The following is an 18573-nucleotide window of genomic DNA, read 5'->3' on the forward strand; positions in this document are numbered from 1 at the left end:
TTTCCCCAAGACAATCTGGACGCTGCCTTTCAGACCGCTGGCAGATCCAGCGCGGGTTGCTGCTGCCGGGGCGTTTCGGACCCTCTTCTATCCCGGGCACCACCTGCCCGGTTGGCTCCGCACCAGCGGGCAAGGCTTGTCTCATATTTGATCTAAGCTGCACATTTTTAAACTTAAAATCCCCTCCGTCGTTCACAAGCCCGGTGTTAACCCAGTTGTGTTACCTCCTATTCTTTGTCCAATTTATTTTGATTTAAAAGCAGCGATGGGCATCCCGGATTTCCTTCTCGGCAGCCTCACCGGGTCCTGCTCTGCATCGTGATCTCTGTTTGGGATGAGGCCCCCCTTCCTCCACCTCCTGGGAAGAGCACGTTGTTCCTGGGTTTGGTGGCCCCGGGGGAAGGCAAAGCCCAGAGCAGCTGTGCAGCAGCATGGCCAGCTGCGGAGGAAGGTCCTCTCCCCGCACAAGTGACATGGCCTGTCCTGTCCCCTCCTGGGAACGGCAGTCCTGCCACTACCACCCCAGCTCTGGGAGGGAAGCTCTTCTCCAGGCTCATTCCCAGGCTCCCTGCCAGCTCCCTTCCAGGATTAGATATGGAGAAAGTACGGGGAGAAAACAAGTCCACCGTGGCCAGGAGAGGGGCCTTCCAGCTGGGTTTAAACCTCCATGAAATCGAGAGGAGTCTTCTTGTGGGCTTCAGCAGGGTTTGGATGAAACCCATGCTCCTTTAGAGCAAGAACAGCACTTTTTTTTGTTGTTTTTTCTTTCTTTTTTTTTTGAGATAGAATCATATAATCATAGAATGTTATGGACGGGACCTTTAGAGGCCATCTAGCCCAACCCCCCTGCAGTGAGCAGGGACATCTTTTGACCAGACCAGGTTGCTCAGAGCCCCGTCCAACCTGGCGTTGAACATTTCCAGGGACGGGGCCTCCACTGCCTCTCTGGGTAATGTGTTCCAGTGTTTCACCACCCTCATGGTAAAAAATTTCTTCCTCATATCCAGTCTAAATCTAGATCTTCTGTCACTCACGGGGATTCTGCACTGTTCGCTTTGGTGCGGCATCGAAACCCTCCCATTTCCTCTGCCTTCAGGATGCCTCCAGAAGGTGACTGTTGGTCAGCAGTGGTCAGGCATTGGAACAGGCTGCCCAGGGAGGTGGTGGAGTCACCATCCCTGGAGGCGTTCAAAAAACGTGTACATGTGGCACTTCAGGATATGGTTTAGTAGGAATGGTGGTGCTGGGCTGACGGTTGGACTGCATGATCTTAGAGGCCTTTTCCAACCTATCTGTGATTCTATGAATCTGCAGGCTTTGGAAATCAGGTGCTTGAATGTTTTCCTCAACAGACAACCAGCAAAGCAGAGAGAACTGTATCATGCCTTGACTTCAAGGAAGATGAGGAGCTACTGGAGAGATTCCAGTGGAGGGCTATGAGGATGATGAGGGGACTGGAGCATCTCTCCTACGAGGAGAGGCTGAGGGAGCTGGGCTTGTTCAGCCTGAAGAAGACAAGGCTGAGAGGGGATCTTAGAAATGCTTATAAATATCTGAAGGGTGGGTGTCAGGAGGACGGGGCCAAACTCTTTTCAGTGGTGCCCAGTGACAGGACAAGGGGCAATGGGCACAAACTGAAGCAGAGGAAGTTCCATCTAAACACAGGGAAGAACTTCATTACTTGGATGGTGACAGAGCCCTGGCACAGGCTGCCCAGGGAGGCTGTGGAGTCTGGAGATATTCAAGACCTCCCTGGACAAGGTCCTGTGCAGCCTGCTGTAGGTGACCCTGCTTTGGCAGGAGGGTTGCACTGGGTGACCCACAGAGGTCCCTTCCAACCCCTACCATTCTGTGATTCCATGATTCCGTGATTCCATGATTCTGTGATTCCGTGATTCCATCACTCCGTGATTCTGTGATTCCGTGGTTCTGTGACCTGGTGCATCCCGAGGGGCTGAGCGACCGCAGGATGCGCCGAAACCTCGAAGGCCCTGACCAGCCTCACCGAGGGTCTCCCGCCTCCCCGACCCCAGCCTCCCGGTCAGCTCTTGGATCCCACCCCGCTCCTGTCTCCTGGCAGCACCCTGGGCTCCCGCCGCAGCCTTCCCAGCCCCGTCCCCGCACCGCCCCGGACCCGCTCGCACCGCTGCCGGTGGCCGCTGAGACCCCCGCCCCCGCCCCGCGTCCCGGCGCTGGCCGGAGACCCTCGGGCACGGCGGGGGGCGCTGGGGCGGGTTCGGCGCTGCGGGACGGGGGGATGCAACGGGCGGGGTGTGGCGGGGCGCCCTCGCGCGCCGCCGCGCGCGGCCGGGTGACGCCACCAAGCGCGCCCCGCCCCGCCGCGCCGCCCCACGTGCGCGCCGCCCCGCCGCGGCAGCGCGCAGCCGGCGGCCCCGCGGGCAGGTGGGAGCGCGGCGGGCAGGCAGGGACCTTCCCCCCTGCCCCGTCCCTCCCCGGTCCCGCCGCCATGGGCGCCTGCCCCCGGCGGCCCCCCCCCTCCCCGCCGCCGGCCGCCGCCGCCGCCGGCCCCCCGCCCCGCCGCCTGAGGCAGCGCGGCCGGACGGGCACCGCCTCGCCCGCCCGCCCGCGGCCCCGGCCGCCAGCATGGGGGCCGCCGCGGCGTGCCGGAGCGTCGGCTTCCTCACGGTGAGGGGGGGGGTGGGGGGTGGGTCCGACCCTGCGGGTGCGGCGGAGCGGGGGGGGGGGGGTACTGCAGTGCGGGGCCGGGGGCGCGTGCTGCCTGCTGCCGCGGGGGTGGGGGGGTGGGGTGGGGTGGGTGCGTGTCTTTGCGGGTCCCGATGCTCCCCCCATCCCCCCGGCCTGGCAGCGGCCAGGGTGCGGCGTCCCCGGCTCCAGCCTCTCTGCTGCCATTCGCATCCTCCCCGGGGGGCTTCATCCAGGGCTCTGCCGCGCCCCAGGGCAGAGCGGAGCCTGGCTTCGCCTCCAGTCCTGCCCCCAGAGCTCAGCACTGGGCTGGGGTCCCTCCTTCCATCCCTCCATCCCACTGTCCATCCCTCCATCCCTCCATCCCACCATCCATCCCTCCATCCATCCATCCCCCCACCAGCCTTTCTTGCCACTCCTTGGACGGGCACCAAAACTCGCCGCCGCTAACTGCGAGCAGCCGCCCTGACTTAACCCGGGAATGTTTTCCAGCAGGTTCACCCCCACGTTTACCTTCCCTCGGAGGGCCCTTCCCCGGGCAGCCCCTTTGGGGCTACATCCCGTCTTTTTTTGGGGGAAGAGACGGTGATTCGGCGTGTCGGGCGCTCGCCGCAGCTGCTGCGGCTGGGTTGTGTAACGGGGGAGCGCGCTTGCTCTTGAACTCAAGGTGGATCTTAGCGAGCTGGGGCTGGCTCGGCAGGAATCCGAGTAAACAAACAAAAAAATAATCTAAAGCTGGGGGAGCGTTAGCTGGGAAACAGCCTGGCCGCTCTGAAGGCGAAGGGTGACTTCGCGCAGCGGCGGAGCAGCCGGGGTCCCGCGCGGAGAGGCGAGTGCTGCTGCGCGCCTGGGAGACGAGATGCTGACGGGGAGCTTGAGATACGGAGCTGCAGCCGGGATCCTGGAGGACAGCCGGGAACGGCGGGTATGGAGGGAAGCGGGGAGGAAAATACCCGTGTAAACGCGTAGGGAGATACACCGGCAATTTCGTGAAATGAAGCTGAGACTCTGAGCGAAGGGTGCGTTTGCGTTGCTTGTGCGCGCGCGTGCTGGTTGCGACGGGCAAGCCAGCTGCGAGACAGGATTCCCGTTTGCTGGTGAGCTGGCGGGACGCTCCCTTGGCTGCTGGCCAGCGTCCCTTCACCTGACGTCTTCATCTTCACGGTTCTGGGCAGCTCCCTTTGGCCCCGCGAGCAGTTAACGTCTTCCCAGCGTGACGGGAGCGCGTTCAGATCGGTAGTTGGTGGGTTTCTTACTGGTAGGGCAAACCCAAATCTGCCCGGCGCTTTGTTTTTGAGCGATAGGTCGCCTAAGGCTGGTGTTGGTCGTGGTCTCCCGTGCTCAGCGCGGGCTTCAGGCACCCACCGGCTGCTGCGAGGTTTCCACCATCTCCCCCAGTGCCCTCACCTCAGACCAGCACGGCGTCACCTCGGGGCTTTCAGGAGAGTGGAGGATTTCATCTGCTTGGAGCGAAACCCTGGCTGCCGGGGACGCTTGCGGGCTCTGGTCGGCGCTGGCCGCAGGAGTAACTGCTGGGTTTTCCTGCACGGGGACCGGGTGTGCCGGTCGGCGCTGCCGTTTTGGCACGCTCGGCTGCCCGTGTTTCGCTCTCGGGACGTGGTGGAGGGGCTGCTGAGCAGGGTGAGCCCCACACTCTCCGTTTCACAAACCCCACGCCAGCTGAAATAGCCCGTCCCGTGGCAAGAAGCAGAAGTTTGCTTTGCTCTGCGATGCTCTCCTCGCTGGCAATTTTTTTCTGAATAACTTGATTGTTTTTACAGTGAGTGGGGCAGGAGATGGGCTCCTCCTGTCTGCAAAGTTACCGTAAAACTTCCAGACCAGTTTATTTGTCTTTCTGGGTTTGTTTTATAATTTTTATTTTATTTTTTTTCTCTTTTAATGTGGCAATCGACTTCCCGGTGCTGGTCGGCGGAGGGTGCAGCTGACCTTCGGGAAGGGTGGCCGGCTGTGCAGCCTGTCCCCGGCCTCTGTCGAGGCATTGCCATGGAGCCAGCTGCCACTTCTACCAAATTCTGCAGGTTTTACTGAAAAATGGTTCCCAGAGTGTCAGTTCAGCACTGTCTGTCCTTGCTCGCTGACAGCTCTCTGCTCCTGCTCTTCTCTGCTAGGCTCAATGCCCTGCGTTTAGCTGGCTTTTGTCTTTTTTTCTTTCATTTTTTTTATTTTTTAGGTTTATTGCCGCCTCCCTGCAGGGCTGGCCGTAGGGCATCGCTGTACGCAGCCCGAGACGTAGACTGTCTCGAGGTGTCACCCCGTTTCAGGACACAAGCGCCTGTTGATCCATCAACTTTCTGCTGGCGCGTCGACTCGCCGGGTGGGTCTGGGTCCTGAATGAGCCGTGGTATTCCCTGCCGCGTCCCCACGCACGTGCCCGGGAAGCTTCTGGCCCCCTAAAAGCTCTTGACTGTTCCAGTTGAGGTGCCCGTTGGGTCTCTCCTGCAGCCTGCAGTTATTTAGAGGATGCTGGAGGCACGGCGTAGATGCAACCGTGGAGATGGAGCCATCAAGCTGGGCGGTGGGAAGGTGGGTCGTGCCCACGTCGCCTGCGGGGTGCTGCTGCTCCGAGGGTTTCTTTGCAGCCGAGCGCCAAGTTCTGCTGGTCTGAGCCATTGCCCCGATGTGGGGAGGTGAAAATGAGAGCGTTCCCCAGCCTGGTCTGCTTTCCTCGCACCCTAAAACCTCCAGGTGATGGAGTAGGTGGGAGCGGCTGGGGAGCACCTTTACCCGTGCGGTGTGGGACGTCGATGCTGGGCTGGGGATGCTCCTTGGGATCGTGGCCGCCCCGTCCTGCTTGGACCTTTTGCCTTCGTGTCGAGAGCTGCTCCTGCCCTGGGCACAGAGAGCAGCACCGAAACCACTTGAAACCAGATCTGCTCTTTAGTGGTGCCTTGCACCAGTTCCTTTCTTTCTGTGTTTTTTTGTTACCCTATACACTGTCTTTGGAGTTGGAGTGATGAACTGAGATCCAGTGGCTGAGCAGAGCTCACTTCATTATTCTGTTGCTTTTGCCGTGGAGACTGGGTGCCTCAGCCAGAAAGGTCTAGTTCTGCGTGCTGCTGGGCAGCCCGGAGGGTGAGGGACCAAAGCAGCAGACAGCCCTTCTTGTTGAAGATGTCCTCCTGCTCCTGGCCTTCTCTTCCAGAGATCTGAGTGGTGCCAGCCACGAATCCCGAGCAACTGGGTGTTTTTAAGGACCAGAAACACCAATCCAAATAAATAGCAGATGCACAGTACTGCTTAGCCTTCCCCTGCTGGGACATGCTCTTGTCCCTAAGCTTGGAAGTGTGTGTGCAGCTGAAGATCTGGAGATGTTTGCAAGCGCCAGTGCCGCTGTGCTTGAGATAAGGTTTAAACAAAAAAAAAAACAAATCAGCCCAAAACCCCCAAACTAGTGCTGTTAGTGCAGGTCCCTCTGGCTGTACTCACCCAGATGAGTGACAGAAAGATGCTGGAGGTGAGAAGAATCAGAATCACAGAATGGTCGGGGTTAGAAGGCACCTCTGTGGGTCATCTAGTCCAACCCTCCTGCCAAAGCAGGGTCACCTACAGCAGGCTGCACAAGACCGCGGGTCTTGAATATCTCCAGAGAAGGAGACTCCACAGCCTCCCTGGGCAGCCTGTGCCAGGGCTCCGTCACCCTCAGAGGGAAGAAGTTCTTCCTCATGTTCAGACGGAACTTCCTGTGCTTCAGTTTGTGCCCATTGCCCCTTGTCCTGTCACTGGGCACCACTGACAAGAGTCTGGCCCCATCCTCCCTACACCCACCCTGCAGATATTTACAAGCATTTCTAAGGTCCCCTCACAGCCTTCTCTTCTTCAGGTTGAACAAGCTCAGCTCCCTCAGCCTTTCCTCGTAGGAGAGATGCTTCAGAGCAGGATGGGACCCGTGGCACATGCTTGTCGCGGGCTTGTCCGTGGGCTCCCTGAGCTCCAGCTGGATGCAGAGGGAGAAATCAGGACCTGAGAAGGCAGCAAGCAGCTCGTCCCCAGCGAGGCAGGAGAGCCGCTGCCTGTCCTGCCTCTCCCGACGCCCGGTCCCGCTCGGCACGGGCCCGGGGAACGCCGGTGACCCCCCACGCCGCCTCGGGAGGCCGGATCCTGCTGCGGCTGGTTTGCTAATTCAGGGTTGCGTCATGAAGATTACAGGGCGGCAGGTTTCCTCAGAGCCAGCTAAGCGCTTCGTGAAATCGTGTCTTAGGGGAGGGGAAAAATAAAACGCATCCTGTAAGCCTTTGCCGCCTGCCAGGGCAACCCCGCTTTTTGTTTTGATGAGCCCGGCCGCTGCAGGATCCTCGTCGACTCCTGCGGGCTTGCCTGCTTCTACCTGCTCTGTAATTGCTGCTGCGGGAGAAGGGAAAAGAAACATTAAAAAAAAAAAAAAAAAAAAAAAAATGAAGCATTTTGTACAAATCCCGATCGGCAAATAATTTAGCAGGTGAAACAGAAATGCGCTGTGTGTTTCCAGGAAGCAAGAGACTGCACCAAAAATGACGCGGCGCGGCTTGCGGCTCTGCCGCGATGTGCCTTCTGCAGAGTCATGTTGTTGGGAGGCTTTTTTTCCCCTCCACCCCCCCCTCTTCTGAATATGTTCTTGCTGGCTGACAGCCCAGAATAGGTAGCAGAGGGAAAACGAGGGCTGGTATAACATCTCCCAGTGATTTATGTGCCTGGCTGTGCCGCTGAAAAGCGTTAGGGTCTCTGGTCTTTTTTACCTTCAGGGTAGGAAAGCACCTTTGGAAGTTCAAGGTGACGTTGGCTCGTTCCTCTGTCTCCCTCCGACCTCAGCCTGCGGCTGCTTGGAGATGTTTTTTCTGTTGCGTAGGATGCTACATGAGGTTGTGTCAGCCTTTCTTTTGATGTGCCTTTTGTTCTTGGTGTCTTGTCTCTGCTGGCATGACTGACGTTAAGTCCATGAACCAGAGGTCTTCTGGAGGAAGTGGAGGTCCTGCTCAGTAGACGGGGCTTCTCTTGGGGACGGAGCAGCCTCAATGCAAAGGAATTAAGGGAATAAAGCCCTGGGATTGGAAATAGGCAGAGATAAACAGATTTGTAGTTATCATCTGGTCAAGCTGGGTGCAGTTCGGTGTCTAAAAACTGGAGACCTTTTACCTGCATCTGATGCAATGAGGAACTGAGTTACAGCAGATCCCCTCGGAGAGCTGAAAAACACCGCTGGGTTTTCACTCCTGTTGCTGATGCGTCTGGTTTAAAGTGGGTTCAGATGCGGATGGAGGCTTGAAGCAGACCATCCCTTGCGGTCTCCCCAGACCCTATGCTTGTGTAGGGCCATAAGAACCCATGGAAGGGCTGAGGAATAGTCCGGTAATGCCTGCTAGCTCGGATTTCGTCCTGGTTTGCGTCACTTAGAAAAGGAACTATTTGAACAAGTGCAGATTAGTAAATACAGAGGAGGAAAGTTTTACAGGTCAGGGCTGCCACCTGCGTGTGTTTTCTGTCTGCTCAGCAAGTGCCGGGCTCGTGCTGGAGCCTCTCAGCCTTGAAATGCAAAGCTGGTCTGAATTCTCCTGGGCTGGCCAGGTAGCACGTACCGCTGAAACACAATTAGCAGTATTTACCGCCCTGGGAGGGTTGCAGTGTAAATGGTGCTTAGTCTCGCCGAGAAGCGTGGTGTCAAATTTAAGGAATTATGATCGTAGCTGGCGATGGGTCCAGAGACTGTGCTGCCCACTGCACCGGTTCTCTTCTGCCCCAACTTTGCTGAGCTCCTTGCCCTGCAGGTAGAAACACCTCTGCAGCCTTGAGATGTGCTCCGTGATCCTGCAAGGGATCGCGGGGACGCGCTCCGTGATCCTGCAAGGGATCTCCGGCATGTGCTCCGTGATCCTGCAAGGGATCTCCAGGACGTGCTCCGTGATCCTGCAAGGGATCGTGGGGATGCGCTCCATGATCCTGCAAGGGATCTCCGGGATGTGCTCCGTGATCCTGCAAGGGATCGCCGGGATGTGCTCCGTGATCCTGCAAGGGATCGCCGGGATGTGCTCCGTGATCCTGCAAGGGATCGCTGGCAGAGAGGGCTCTGGTCGCGTGCTGTTGTTGACTAACGCCTCCCGTCTGTCTTCCAGCTGCTCATGCTCCTTGGCACTGCTGATGGTCAGTCAAAGCAGACCTCCGAGCAGAATGCCATCAGCCTCTCCCCTGGCAAGTACCGCCACTTTGACCATGCCACCAACGAAGAGCTGATCTGCGACAAATGTCCCGCAGGAACCTATGTGTCTAAACCTTGTACGAAGAGTACCTTAAGAGAGTGCAACCCTTGTCCGGATGGGACCTTTACTAGGCATGAGAACGGCATAGAGCGGTGCCACCCTTGTAGAAAACCCTGTGAACTGCCAATGATTGAGAAAACTCATTGTACTGCCTTGACTGACCGCGAGTGCACTTGCCTGTCAGGTACGTTTCAGACAAACGACACCTGCGTCCCTTACACGGTGTGCCCGGTCGGCTGGGGCGTCCGCAAGAAAGGAACCGAGACGGAAGACGTTAGGTGCAAGCCGTGCCCTCGTGGTACCTTTTCTGATGTGCCTTCTAGTGTGATGAAGTGCAAAACATACACTGACTGCTCTGTGAAAAACATGGTGGTCATCAAGCCGGGGACAAAGGAGAGTGACAACGTCTGTGGTTCTCCAGCGTCTCTTCCGAACACGTCTTTGACTTCGTCAAGCACCGAAGCGGGTGAAGAGCCCTATGAGGTTCCACCAACCACTCATCTTCCCAAAGGTAATGTCTACCACTAAAACACAAACGTGTTTTTGGTCATGGAATTGCGTTCCTGCCTCAGTCAGGGTTGGTTTTAGGCTGTTAAAGGGCAGCCTGGTCTAAAGAGTGGATGGTGCTTTTGCTTCTTGACCAGAAGGCAACTCCAGAGTGCATCAGATTGCTTTCACTTATGTTAAACCAAATTTAATAACACTTTCACTGAGACTGTAGTCATGATTGGACTCCTGGCTGTCCCACTGCTTGGACTGAAAGGACATCGTGTTCCCCAGCCTCTTTTCCCGTCTGTGTGTTGTGCTGGCACAAGTCTTTGAGCGTTTGTGGCAAATCTGAGTTGGGATGCAGCAGGAAAACCCAGGAGAGAGAGGAGCTTCGCTCCACCAGACTCCTTCCCTGGTGGATTTGTTGCTTCCATGCCCTGCTACGTTTCGCCCTGTACTGTGCCAGCATATTGGTTTGAATGGCAACTGTTGTCGAAGCAGCTCGCCAGGAGCCTAGGCTGTCTCATAACTTTTTTTTCTTCACTCTCTAAGCTTTCTGTTAGTTATCACCGGTGAGGAGAACTAGGTTGAGTTTGCCATTCTCTCACTTAATTGGAAATGCCACATCATCACAGTCTTTATCGAGGTGCTTTAGCTGTGGCTGGTTGCAGTGGTGCTTTAGGACCCCATTTGAGGTGATGCTCAGCACTCACTGGGAAGCAGCTTCCTTGCAGTGTCTCAGATGAGGCATTTTAATTAAAAAATGCAACTTTTGATGGCCTGAACCCTCGACTTGGTAAACACAATAGCAGCGAAGCATTGACGGTGGTAGACTCCCAGTGCTTCTCCTTTGTTAGCTCTCAAAGCTTGATATGACGTCAGTGTGTCGTTGGGAGAGGACAAGAGGGTGTGCCCTGGACTTTGAAATCGGCTCTAGACAATTAGGTGAAAGATAGTGTTTTCCCTGTCTGTATCCTGGTCAGTGTTTTGGGTAACCAAGCCAGAGGCAAAATCAGGGTAAAGATGGTTACACCCACTCTTGGGCTCAACTGGGATGAGACCTGATCTTCAAAAGCTGAATTTGCAAAGTAGGCACCAGTTTTTGCCTCCAACAGCCCGTCCTCTTCTCACCAGGCTTTGGTCACGCAGCTGGCTGGGACCTGAGAGCGCCTGGTTGAGAAGAAAACTCAATAAAGATGGAAAGTAGCTCTTAGAGGGAAGTGGAGTTGCTTCTGTTGCTTCAGTAACCTGTTTCGTAGTTGACTCATCTACAGCTGCTTGCAGTGCTGTTAAAGAAGTTTGTGCTTCCTTAACGAAACCCAGTAGAGGGATACTAAGCCTCCAAAGTTTTGTGTGTTTCAAGCCCAAATACCACAATCTGCAATCGGAGTAAAACTAATGTTCAGAAACCCAAGAAAGAAAACTCAACTCCCTCAAAGTCACAGGTTTTCTGAGAAATACCGAGTGTGGGACAAACACAGATTGACAGCATGCCTTTAATAACTCATTTTTTTTTAAAGAGCTACCACTAACCTTAACCAGCAAGGGTCAATTTTATCTTGACCCTACCTCTGTAACCGTACCCATCCGTTCCCAGAGCCAAACCTCCGTTTCACCTCTTCCCTTTCCAGCTGCCTGGCGTTGGGTTTCCGTCTGCTGGCCAGGCAGGTGCGCAGGCAGGTCCTAGACTGTGACATGATGCCGTATCGGGTCTCCGGTGCTGTGACACTGAACTCTCCTCTCCTTTTGCAGGTTTGAACTCTTCAGTTCCTGATGTTGTCCCCTCTCCTGTGCCACAAACATCCAGTGGTACGACGGAGCTGGTGGGCTACTACAACAAAACCTCGGCCAACGAGACGGACAGCGCCCGTGGGACCCTTGCGGACTCCAACACTGCTGGCCAGGCGCAGAGCTACCGGCACAAGCAGACCAGCCGAGCGCTGGAGAAGCAGCCGTTGCTGGAGATGTCAGGGGGCGAGAAGTCCAGCGTCCCATACAGGCCCCCCCGACGAGGTCCGCAGAACGTCCACCAGCACTTCGACATCAATGAACACTTGCCATGGATGATCGTCCTCTTCCTGCTGCTGGTCCTGGTGGTTATCGTCGTCTGCAGCGTCAGGAAGAGCTCACGGACTCTGAAGAAGGGACCCAGACAAGATCCCAGTGCCATTGTGGAGAAAGCTATTATGAAAAAGTCCACCACCCCCACACAGAACAGGGAGAAGTGGATCTATTACTGCAACGGGCACGGTGAGCAGTAGCGACTGGGGGCTGCAGGGAGTAGCGTCCTCTGTGCTGTCCCACGCGGTGCTTTGGAGGGGCCACCCCAATGTCCAGTGACTGTTTGCTTTTCCGACTTGCTGGGTCTTATAGCAAGGACAAAGCCCCATACACTGTTTCCTCAGATGTTTCTTCACCCTTGTCTTCTCCCCATCCCTGTTGCCATGGTGTGTCCCAGCTCCTGAAGGAGGAGTTAATGGAGGGAATGTCATCTGCTCATCCCAACTCCTCTCCTCCTTCCCACCCATCCTTGGTAGAAGGATCTTGAATGAAGGCTCTTTCTCCGTCTGTCCCCTGGCCCTGTCTCCCCCCCCCCCCATTCATTCTCTCCTTATTTTCTCGTTGACTCAGATGTGGGTCTGGTTGTCTTTTCTGTTATCCTTTTTCCCTCAGTCTGTCTGTTTCTAGAAGGCTGAGTCATCCCCCACCTCTTGGCAGTGCCTCAATTTCAGGTTCTTAACCCTAAATCCTGACTGCTGACATGTGTCCCCAGTCCTTTGCCCACGCTGGAGCCAGGAAGGTTGACCTTAGAGGCTGTGTTGTGGAGGCGTACAGCTCCATGAGTGTTGTGAAGTCTTCCTGGAGGTTCTGCTTCGTAGTGTTTTCATCACAGAATCATGGCATGGTTTAGGTTGGAGGGGACCTTTAAAGGCCATCTAGTCCCACCTCCCTGCAATGAGCAGGGACATCTTCAACTAGATCAGGTTGCATAGAGCCCCTTTCTTGTTCTTTTGGTGGATGACTTGCTGTCAGTTTTTTGATGAGACTTTAAAGATGACCTGTTGTGGTCATTGAACTGAAATTTGTAAAAATCAATGATAAATTAATGGTGGCATGAAGGTGAGCGCCAGGCAGCTGCGATCTCCGTAGCAGGATGCATGGTTCTTCCTCTTCAAAGCTATAGTGGCAATTTTGATCTCCCTTATCCTGTGCAGACAGCACGGACGAGTCCTGACTTTAGGTTGAGGTTGCTCAACCTTAAACATTTGTTCACAGTGAACCTTTAGAAGAGGAGATTTAACAAGGGGGAGGCCGCCAAACAAATAATGGATTGAAAAAAGATTGAAAGGTTTCGGAGAGATCAGTGCTCCATGAAAGTCGTTCTGGGGTGCTTAAGTACAAAGCAAAGACGGCTTTGAGTAGGGCGTCTTCTGTAATGTGCTCTCTTCTCCTTCCTGCTGATTAGTAGACCTACACTTTGTCTGACTTCGTTAATGCATTTACAGAACAAGTAAGGTCTTGCTGGGATTATTTTTGTGCCTTCTCTTGTGTTTGTGCTGCTGAACGTTTTCCTTTTAACTCTTTTGAATTCTTGGGGTGCAGTCTCTTGAGCTTTTTTTCCTTTGCGATTACTTTTTCCAGTAACCCCTGCACTCCCTTGTCCCTAAAATCTGTGGTACCCAAAGCGTGGTGCTTGGGGCGATGGTGAGTGATCTGCAAGGGGGTTGCAGAACCTTATGAAACATCCTTATTTGTGGGCGCTACCAGAAATACCACATGGCTTTGGCCATGGTTCGTTGGCCAAAAGCGGCTAGTTGTTACTAACTTGTAGTAACTTTTTTCCTCATGACCTTAATATCAGTTTCATGAATTTCTCACTTCAATATTTTTTGGAGCAGCGAGTGTTGTTATCTCAGAGCAGTGGCTGAATCTAAACAGGGTGAGGAGTGACGGAGTGCAGGGACCAGACCAAGTTGCTCTGAGTGGGTGCAGCTCTGGTTTCTAACCTGGCGTTCCAGACCCCATGCCGAAATGTCAACGCTGCAGCTGGCCCTTCTACTGGAGGCCACATCAGAGCTGCCTTCGTGGACGGGGCTGGGCGTTTGGTCACCAAGCGTGATTCAGGTTAGAGAAACCACGCGGGTAAGAGAAAGTGGTACATGGGGAGCAACGAGGCTGTGGTACCTATTTGGGTGTAACCCCATCTCCCAGATCTTGTCATACTTTGGGGGACAGCATCGTTCGTGGGTCGTCCTGTGCTTCTCAAGATGGGTTGTTCCAGTCCTCTGTTGTCCTTTAACAGCCAGATTCAGCTAGTGCATCAAATTTGCAAAGTATTTGCTAAGTTTTCCCCTTGTCTTGGGAAATAAGCTGGATGTAACAGCAGAAACCACACTTAGGTGATAAACTGGCCCGGTAGAATTGTCCTGTTGCTCTGGGCTCCTGGCTGGGCGGTTTGGCACATCCTTCGCGGTCATTCTTGCAGTAGTCACGCTGGTTCCGTGTTGGCATGGGTGGCTTTATGACTTCCTCCTGCTTCTGAATGTCCTCAGTTGAACTTTGTGCAATGAAGCAGACAGACGAGCGCAAACCAGTTAATGCTTTGTCTTGCTTTTAGTGCCGCTCTGGTGTTGCCTCAGTCACGATGCGTTAGCTGGAAGGGCCTTGCTCTTTAGTTCTTACTTGGTGGTGGGCGCTCTGCCATGTCAGATATGGAAGAAGGGCCTTGCTCATTAGTTCTTACTTGGTGGTGGGTGCTCTGTCCTGTCAGATATGGGAATTGTTCTGCTCCGCAGTGGTGTATAAATCCCTCTTTGCTTTTCCTATTGAAACGTGTGGCTCTTAAGACTGTTTGCTTGAAACAAGAGAAGGTGTAGTGCCATGGAGGAACTGACACTTTATTTAATAACTACCTGTACAGCTAAGATGTACTGCAGAGCAGCAGTGTCATGGTTGAGCTTTCTGCTGCTCCAGCAGTGTTTGTACCCAAATCGTGCTTTGTTCTGAAGCAGCGTTTCAGACAAGGGTGAACACAGCCAGAAACAAACTTCAGGCTATTGCAGAGAGGATATCTTTCCCCTCCTGTGCTGCTAGTGCAGATCCCTCCAGGGTAGGCAGCCAGAGTAAAGCCTCCATAGATGTGAGGACCACAGCCGCTCCCCAGGTCTTCAACTGCCAGCCTGGTTTGTGGTTGCACGAGGGGTATAGAGTGCAGGCAATGAGGTTTAAATCAACTTCTGGGGCTGCGGGTTAAGCCCTGGGGTCCAGTGCTGTCAGTGTGCTGATATCCATATGACCTCCCCACCTATACGTTGGCTGGCCGTGCCAGCAAGGGGTTGGGGCGTGTTTATTGCCAGGGCAAAGCCTGTGTACGTAGCTGTTGCGCACAGTCTTCCCCCGCTTCCTCCTAGTTTACCATCTCCTCCCTCCTAATCCTTTCAGTAAACAGCTTTAACCTTTGAAAGGGAAGACCAGGTCTGATGCAGGCATTTGGAGGATCTGTGCTTGGGTGGCTGCCCTTGCACGGGCACCCGGTGCACCTCCCATGATGCTGGCTGGGAGCACAGCTGCCATCCACAGCTTTGTCTGTTTGAAGGATTTTATTTCTGATTTTTACTACCAATTTCTTTAAGGCCATCAGTTCTGGGTGAAGCATGGTCAAGGTGGCACCAGTGCTGCTCAGTGCTGGAGCAAAGGCATCTCACTGTCAATGGGCCTCTTCCCAGAAGAGGAGGTTTTTAGGGTGGGAGCAGTGGCTCAAACTTTTGCTGGGTTGCTGATGGCACATGATATACTGAATTGCTTAAATAGTTGAGATACTTGTGTGATCCTGAGCAGCAGTTGTTGTCATGGGGCATTTTCCTCTTCTTCATCTTCCCCTGAGCTGGTGTCCATGCCCCGTGCTCTCTCTAGTCAGAATACATCCCTTAAATAACAGCCCAAACCTACAAATAGCAGTAGCTTGGGAGGCTGGTGTTAAAACTACACCCGTGTCCTTATCGTGGATGTGTTCCAGCCAAGGCGGGAAATGCTGATGATTCTCGCTGGATTAAACGGTTCAGAGGTCTGGGAAGAGCCAGCAATGACTAATGGCCTGCATTAGCAGCCAGCCTACCTCCACATCTGTCCCCGTATCCGTCCCCGCAGCAAGGGCTCTCCCAAGAGCCCCAAGGTCTCGTCTACAGGGGATCGAGAAGGTGGAGCAACACCAATGGTGCAGCTGTGGCTGGAGAAGCTGGACCTCTTGCTGCTTCAGCTGGCTCTTACTTTCCAGTCCTGCAGATGCGAATTCAAAGGGGAAAAGCTGTTTGCCAAAGATTTCTGAAGAAATTATCAGTGTGGTGCCTGAATGACACAGGTACTGGGCTGATAGCGCTCTGTGGTGTTAACCTTGTATGGCGACCTTCATTTAGAAGATCAAGAGCAGCCTACACACTGGGAGCGCCTTCTTCTAAACGATCCCTTTATTTTAGCGAATACCCATTGAATTTCTTCAGCCGTTGCTAAAGGCAAGGAATTGAGCTTGTAATAAAATGAAGACTAGAAGACTGTCTCTTGAAAGTCTTGGAAATGCCAAATTTGGCATCAATCTGTGCCAAACACGAAGATGGGCCTGAAATGATCTTGTAGAAATAGCTGATAGTGTTGCCTTTGACTTTCACTCATTGAGTAGCAGTGGATGAAAGGCAAAGACTGTGTAAAATATTACATTTTTAGGTAAGAGAGGCAAGAAGAGAGTTCGGTGGGTTTTTTTGGTGGTTTTTTGTTTTGGTGGTTTTTTTTTTTTTTTTTTTTTTTTTTTTTTTTTTTTTGAGTTGAAAGACCAAAGAATGGATCTTGGCAGCACTGGCCTGGCATGAGATGCCACTTCCCTTTTGTTTTTCTTGAAGTCTGGTAATTGCACTTTATTGCCCTGGGTGGTGAGAGCGAAGCCAGGAAGCCTCTGGTTAAATAATCAGAGAAATAATCTGTTCTGTAGAACTGAGATGGAGCTGAGGCTTGGCTGCAGGTAGAAGAGCATGTACTGAAAATGGCTCAAGAACAGAGTGGGGAGTTGAGGGGTGATGCTGGAAAGAGAAGTGTCGAGATTTGACGGGCTTGGTTGCTCGGTTGTTGGGATGCCCAGTTGTCAGCACGCTGGGAGCCAGGATCATCTTGGCTGGGGAATAGCCCTTGGCTTGCAGCTCAGTTTCTGTAGGACCAGTGTCAGGCTCGATCTGCTCTAAAGCAAGTTGGTGAGGGTGTTGAAGAGGGACCAGATCCTTGCTGGAAAATGCTATGCCATGGAGAACCTGACCCTGCGCTGCAGCTTTGAAGCATTCCCACATGAATATGACCAACGGGTGTGTTGGTGGTATACAGCGGATGCTGGAGAGAGTCCAGCGGAGGGCTACAAAGATGATGAGGGGACTGGAGCATCTCTTCTGTGAGGAGAAGCTGAGGGAGCTGGGCTTGTTTAGTCTGAAGAAGAGAAGGCTGAGAGGGGACCTTATAAATGCCTCTAAATATCTGCAGGGTAGGTGTCAGGAGGACGGGGCCAGACTCTTTTCAGTGGTGCCCAGCGACAGGACAAGGGGCAATGGGCACAAACTGAAGCACAGGAAGTTCCATCTGAACATGAGGAAGAACTTCTTCCCTCTGAGGGTGACGGAGCACTGGAACAGGCTGCCCAGGGAGGTTGTGGAGTCTCCTTCTCTGGAGATATTCAAGACCCTCCTTGGACAAGTTCCTGTGCAGCCTGCTGTAGGTGACCCTGCTTCGGCAGGGGGTTTGGACTAGATGACCACAGAGGTGCCTTCCAACCCCTACCATTCTGTGTGATTCTGTGATCGGGACATCTCAGGTCATTGCAGGCTTGTCCTCACATGGAATCAGATACTCATTGATGTTTGGTGTTGGAGGATGCTTATCAGAGCAAAATTACCTGATTACTTTTTTTTTTTTAAAGAGACAGCACATTGAGTAAAGAAGCCTGCACATAGCGGTAATCTTCTCTGTAGGTCCATCACCTAATGAGGGTAAGCGATTGCATGGGAACAACCCAGCAGTAGATATTCTTCCTCAAGCCTGGTGTCACTCCTTTCTCGGCTGCTACCCTAAATAAGGACACCCAGCTGCAGGGAAGGCACTCGCAGGTCTACGGAGTGACTCCCTGGCACTGGATGCTTCTTTAGGGACCCCTCTGTAGTGCTTATAAGGGTAAATGAGATGAAAGCCACGTAGTGGGTTGTGGTCTGTTGTGGTTTTTTTGTAGGGTTATTTTTCCCTTTGATCGGCTCCTGAACTGGTCACAGCGTGGTGGCAGGAGCATTGTGCTGGGAGGCAGGGTGAGGGTGGAGGAGCTGCTGTGGAAATGCACCCCTGGGGACTCTGTCGCTTCTGCACATCTGCAGGGCTTGGGGAGGAGCAATGGGGTTAAAAGCTTCACCAGTCTCAAGCTGTGGTGGCCTCAGGGTTTTGTGCCGAGCCCACAGGTGGCCGGCAGCGTCTCGGGAGGGCAGCTGTGCCCATCGCTGCTAAGATAATTTGGTAATTATGGTTATGCCTGGGGAGGAGCAGCCCTGGGCTTGTGTGCAAACTCTAATATGACTCTGGCAGGCAGAGCATGAGATGAGGGATTAATGTCTGTCTGCCTGCCAAAACGGAGAGGCAAAAGGTGTTGAGTGTTGGGTTTTTTTTCTGAGTGCAATCTTTCTTCTGGCATCTGCAGCTTAACCATCCTCAGATGCCTGCTGGTCCTCTAATGTCAGCCTGTCCGCCTCTGCGAAGTGAGACCCAGGCAGAAAGGGAGCTTGTTAAATGGGAAGGGGCGGATGGGTGCTGGGCACCACGAGCAATACGGATGCTGTTGTACTGCTGAGCCTTAGAGCAGGGGTGCTCCCTCACCGGAGCTTGTTCGGCTGGGTGGGAGCTCTGCGGTTCGTGCTACGTTTGCTCCGACACGGACGCGATGCTCCGCTTCGGGGTGGGATGAAGCAGCCCTTCGTCTGCAGCGCAGCTCTTCTGCGGCCACTTTGGGCTGGCAGCTGAGGAGTTCGAAACACCATCTTCCTCAAACTGATCAACGTAAAACTCTGCTCAAGTTTGCCCCAAACTCATCCTTGACCTTTTGGGAAGCTGTGTGGTTTCCAAAGGGCGTATGAAGGAGCCGACCAAGGCTTCATGGTGAAAG

At 53.9% G+C, this 18573-nt stretch overlaps 1 protein-coding gene across 3 annotated transcripts in view; it reads left to right on the plus strand.

The window, feature by feature from the left end:
* Window positions 1–2563: 2563 nt before the first annotated feature.
* Window positions 2564–18573, plus strand: part of TNFRSF21 (TNF receptor superfamily member 21) — a 36516-nt gene continuing 20506 nt past the window's right edge. The window contains exons 1-3 of one of the 3 annotated variants that reach the window (XM_075414949.1): window positions 2564–2646; window positions 8769–9423; window positions 11154–11651. In XM_075414949.1, coding sequence (XP_075271064.1) covers window positions 2605–2646; window positions 8769–9423; window positions 11154–11651 — 1195 coding nt within the window. In that variant the 5' untranslated portion in view covers window positions 2564–2604. Of the gene's footprint in view, window positions 2647–2809; window positions 3590–8768; window positions 9424–11153; window positions 11652–18573 lie in introns of those variants that run through there. The other 2 variants (XM_075414950.1, XM_075414948.1) reach the window with 2 other exon arrangements.

The sequence above is a fragment of the Opisthocomus hoazin genome, chromosome 2, assembly GCF_030867145.1.
Source record: "Opisthocomus hoazin isolate bOpiHoa1 chromosome 2, bOpiHoa1.hap1, whole genome shotgun sequence".
Classification (NCBI taxonomy): domain Eukaryota; kingdom Metazoa; phylum Chordata; class Aves; order Opisthocomiformes; family Opisthocomidae; genus Opisthocomus; species Opisthocomus hoazin.